Below are 5297 nucleotides of genomic sequence, written 5' to 3'. Positions count from 1 at the left end.
AACCCTCTTATGTAGGACCTACCTCTGCTTAAACTTCCTCAGGCCCAAATGTCCATCTCAAATCTTGATCTCCCTAACGTCAAAAATAAATAAATAAATAATTCTTGGTCTATCCTAGTGATGGAATATCAATTATCAATAGGCCCGCATGACTTTTTTGTTTTTTTTTTTTTAAGGGTTTGCATGGCTTGGAATGAGAATCGAAAATAATTTTTTTAATTATTGTTTCAGCCTTTTTTATTTTTTTAAAAAAGCAAAATTAGCCATTTGAAAATAAGTTGGCTTTTAATTTTTTATTACACATTTCATATAAATGTTATAAAAAAAAACTATTTCTTTTAATAAATACTATGAAAATAAACTACTGGAAACTATAAAATATCCAAATAAACATTTAAAAGAATAATCAAATAAAGATATTAGATAAGACAATGTGTGTAGGTAACAAATTTTGGAAATTGGCTTGGTAAACCTTTTTTTTTTTTTTTTTTTTGAGAAGATGGTTTGGTCAACTGAATTGAAAGTGACTAATTAAACTAGACACATACAAAAATATATCATATAGAGAATATAAGAAAGGGTTGGATTCCAATTGATCATCAAGTTGAGAAAAATATAGTATTATATAAAATATATTAAATATTACATTGCGTTGATTCTAATGCATGATCATGTTGGGAAAATAAATTAAGGCGCGTGATCGTTATATACTCCCAATGTTCACAGACCATTCACAAAGTGCCTGTAGACATTGGTTGGAATTATTTATATATTTCGTGTGTATCGTATATATAATTATTGGAAAATGCTAACGAATGTTTTTAGGGTATTGGTTAATAATCCAAATAAAGAAAGTTTTTATGGAAAAAAAAAAACAATTAATGTTTTGATAACTTTTTTCATTTCCCATAAAAATGGTATCACAACTTTCCTAAAAATGATCGTCAACTAATGTTTTAAGGGCACTCATTAACATAACCCATGTATATACACACTCCTTTGAGATGCTCTATCATCGTTCTTAGGATCCTAGCCATTTTATTTCATACTTTCATTCGACTCAATTTGAAACCAACTACAACCCAACCAAGTCCCAAAGAGTCAAAGACTTTCCAACAACCCAAACATTAGAGTAGCCACCTAGTATGTGAAAATTAAAGGAAGAGTTGAGGAATTTTATGTATGTTTAGTATGTGTTTGGTAAAAATTATTTTTGCCAACTTATTTTACTATTCAGCTTATTTTTATCATTATTCATGGTCTCATTGTACTTTTGGTACTATTTATGAGTTTCACTGTACTATTTCAGTTAACTTTTACCTTTACTTACAGTACTTTCAGTAAAAAGTTTTCAGTTTCAAAAAAACAATCGGATCCCAAACAGACCCTTACTTTCTTTATGTCTCAGTAGTAGCTCTCAAACTGTATTTTTTTATTTTGGCAAATTACAACTTACTCAAATGTGGTTTGGCAAAAAATTTAAGTTGTCTAGCAATGGTTATTTTACTCATTTGAAGTTAGTTCAATTAGATTTCCTTAACCCACATCTGTTAAAACATGACTAAATATGTAATTTTGCTTCACTTTTATGCTTCTCTTTTCCAAAGCACAAAAAAACATAAAAATACAAGATAAAATCAAATCAAATAAAATCCAGTAGAACACTTACATCATGAGATTTCAAACCATAAATAGGCAACTTAAATTTCATTCAAACCTTACATCATGGGATTTCAAACCATAGATAGGCAACTTAAATTTCATTCAAACCTTAGGTAGATAAAATGTCAAATTTTAAAACAAAGGTAGACAATTTAAATTTTAGCCAAATCATAGGTGCTTTGCTTCACTTTTATGTTTCTCTCCTTCAAAAACACGAAAAACATAAAAACACAATATCAAAAAAAATCAAAAAAAAAAAAAATCTAGTGGAACACTTGCATCATGGGATTTCAAACTATTGATAAGCAACTTAAATTTCGATCAAAACTTAAGTAAGTAAAATGTCAAATTTCAAATCACAAGTAGACAACTTAAATTTTGACTAAAATCAAATCACAAGTAGATAAGTTGTAATTTGTCTTTTTTAAGGGTTTTATTGGCGTATGTCGTTAGGGATTAATAAAATAATTTAGGAAATTTTTAATAAAAAAATATGAAAAAGTGACTACATTTTTTTACAATTTTTTCAATTTTTCTTAAAAAAATCTAAAATAAATTATTAAAGGCATACATTAAGGGGACTTAAAAAAAAAAAAAAAAAAAAACCAACAATATATACCATAGCACATATTTTTCATTAAAAAAAATATTTTAAAAAAAGCCATACAATACAAGCCTATATAAAGTAAATAATCCAGGCCAACTTTAATAAACTAATTAATCGAAGCCTATATAATTGCTTTGACTCATCAAATCTACTGTAACTTGTAAGAAAGAAGCCTAGCAACGTTACTCACTTCAAAGCTTAGAAAACGTTTGAGTTTAAAAGAAAATATTTAATAAGGAAAGATATCAGGTGGAGAAATTATTAGGTGCCACCAAATTTTGAGAGTAGTGATAGATCAGGACTCATGAGCACAAAAGTCCAAGACTTATTAGACTGCGTTCCTTCTTTTCCATCAACCCTTTTTCCTTTTTTTGACTCGGCAGACCGCCATACCAGGAATATACATATGTAAAGCATATGTAATAATAATGGTGTCACAAATACAACTATATAAATTTATAAATAGTTGTACAAAATCTTTTATAATTTTTTTTCTACACATTTGGACCAGGACATTGTGAGTCATCCAAAACATTATTACCTTAAATACCAAATTGCAAAAAATGTGAAAGAGTCCATGTCCATTGTACTAACATAACTCCCCATAAGTTTAAAAAAAAAAAAAAAAAACATTACTCCCCATAAAAAGTGTCTAACAACATACTATTCAATTTCAACTGGTCCCACAAATCACTATAGCAGACAAACTACTTTCATTTCACTTTTGATGTCAAAAAACCTTCAGGACCTCTTCAACAACCCCCATAATTTGGTTCAAAAGCACACAACTCCGAACCAAATACACTATTAGATCAATGGCAGAGAGAGAGGAAAACATAGTGCTATTCCCATTCATGGCACAAGGCCATATTATACCTTTCGTAGCCTTAGCCCTCCACATAGAACAAAGCAAAAACTACACTGTAACTTTGGTCAATACCCCCTTAAACATCAAGAAGCTAAGGTCCTCTCTCCCTCCAAACTCCTCCATTAACCTTCTTGAAATCCCTTTCTCAAGCTCTGACTATGGCCTCCCTCCCAACACTGAGAACACAGACACTCTTCCTTACTACCAAGTCATCCAACTCGTGGAAGCCGGCGTTTCTCTCAAGCCATCATTCAAGAAGCTCATTGAAAATCTCACCGAACAACAAGGCAACCCTCCACTTTGTATCATTGCAGACATTTTCTTTGGATGGACTGCAAGTGTTGCTAAAGAGCTCAATGTGTTTCATGCAATATTTAGTGGTGCAGGTGGGTTCGGCTTGGCTTGTTACCATTCTCTCTGGATGAACCTCCCTCACAGGTATGTGGATTCTGATGAGTTTTATTTGCCTGATTTTGCTGAAGCTTCAAGCATTCATGTTTCACAGTTAGCAATAACTTTAAAAGAGGCTGATGGTACTGATCCTTGGTCAATCTTTCACCAAAAGAAGAATCTTCCAGAGTGGGTGAAATCTGATGGGATTTTGTTTAACACTGTGGAAGAGTTTGACCATGTTGGATTGTTGTACTTTAGGCGCAAACTTGGTCGGCCTGTTTGGCCTATTGGGCCGGTTCTTTTATCCACAAAAAGGCAAGCTCGTGCTGGCAAAGAAGGTGGTATTAGTTCTGAGCTTTGTCTTGAATGGCTTAATACAAAGCCTTTGAATTCTGTTCTTTATGTGTCTTTTGGTTCAATGAACACCATCTCTGCCTCACAGATGATGCAATTGGCTATGGGGTTGGAGGCTAGTGGCAAGAATTTCATTTGGGTTGTTAGGCCACCAATTGGGTTTGACTTGAACTCCGAATTCAAAGCAAACGAATGGTTGCCAGAAGGATTTGAAGAGAGAATAAAGGGATCAAAAAGAGGTTTACTAGTGCATAATTGGGCACCCCAGGTGGATATTTTGTCTCACAAGTCTGTTTCTACATTTTTGAGTCATTGTGGGTGGAATTCAGTCCTTGAAGCTCTTAGTCAAGGCGTGCTCATTATTGGGTGGCCTATGGCAGCTGAGCAATTTTTCAATGTGAAGTTGCTGGAGGAAGAGTTGGGAGTTTGTGTGGAGTTAGCTAGAGGGAAGAGTTGTGAGATTAGACATGAAGATATAGTTGAGAAAATTGAGTTGGTGATGAATGAGACAAAGAAAGGCAATGAAATGAGAAGGAGAGCTTGTGAAGTGATGGAGATGATTAAGAATGCCATGAAAGACGAGGAAGGTTTCAGAGGGTCTTCTGTCAAAGCCTTGGATGACTTTTTCAGTGCTGCATTGTCAATGAGGAAGAAGACTATGAAGGAACGGAATATTGTGGCTTGATTCATGGGAAAATAATTTTAGAAGAATGGCTTTTGGGTAAACATTGAAACTTATTTCCATGTTATTTCAATCTTTGTCAAGATTTTAGTGACTTTTTATCTCCATTTTAGCCATAGTGATAATTACAAACCGTGTGTGTGGGACACAGCTAAAATCATGTGTTTAAAAACATGGTTTCAAATATATTGTGAAATTTAAAACATGATTTTAGCTATGAAAATAGTGAGTCCCACTAATGTTTGTCACCTGATTTCACAAAACAGTTTTAAAAAAATTCTTCTTGTTGTTCATTAAAAAAAAAAACAGGTTTTAAAAAATCTTCAATAAATTTATTGTGCAAAATTTTTTTTTTTTTTAATTAACACACATTTTTCATTTTCTGTTTTCAACTGCATTTTTGAAATAAAAAGAAACTACTTTTTTCATAATAAATTTTTTTTTATAAGATCTCTCTCTCTCTCAATAAAGACCACTGCTAGATTGTCACCCTCAACCTGGAGTTGTGAGATCACGTCCGGCAACACCGCAACTAAGACTACCATGATCTGGGTTCTCCCTCTCCTTAGATCTAGGTTTAAAGTCCTTGTTATCAGGTCAATATCCTAGTGCTTTTTTTTTTTTCTGAAGGAATAAGTATTAAAATAAGTCTGAAAATTGACTAGTGTGTCTATGATATCAAGATTCAAATTATTGTGCGCTTATCTTGATTCCTCATGGATAAGGTCATT

General features: G+C 32.5%; 1 protein-coding gene across 1 annotated transcript; it reads left to right on the top strand.

Moving 5' to 3' along the window:
- The first annotated feature begins 2954 nt into the window (after positions 1-2954).
- Positions 2955-4682, top strand: LOC142608197 (UDP-glycosyltransferase 92A1-like). The gene has a single exon (XM_075779919.1). The coding sequence runs from the start codon at positions 3085-3087 to the stop codon at positions 4567-4569; it is 1485 nt and encodes a 494-aa protein (XP_075636034.1). The 5' UTR covers positions 2955-3084; the 3' UTR covers positions 4570-4682.
- The last annotated feature ends 615 nt before the right edge of the window (positions 4683-5297 follow it).

This window comes from Castanea sativa, chromosome 8 (genome assembly GCF_040712315.1).
Source record: "Castanea sativa cultivar Marrone di Chiusa Pesio chromosome 8, ASM4071231v1".
In the NCBI taxonomy this organism is placed as follows: Eukaryota; Viridiplantae; Streptophyta; class Magnoliopsida; order Fagales; family Fagaceae; genus Castanea; species Castanea sativa.
The sequence above is the reverse complement of the archived record's forward strand: the minus strand, read 5'-3'. Positions and strand labels throughout refer to the sequence as shown.

What these genes read in the sequence shown, in the direction of transcription:
- LOC142608197 (XM_075779919.1), top strand. Translation starts at nt 3,085, where the DNA reads ATGGCAGAGAGAGAGGAAAACATAGTGCTATTCCCATTCATGGCACAA.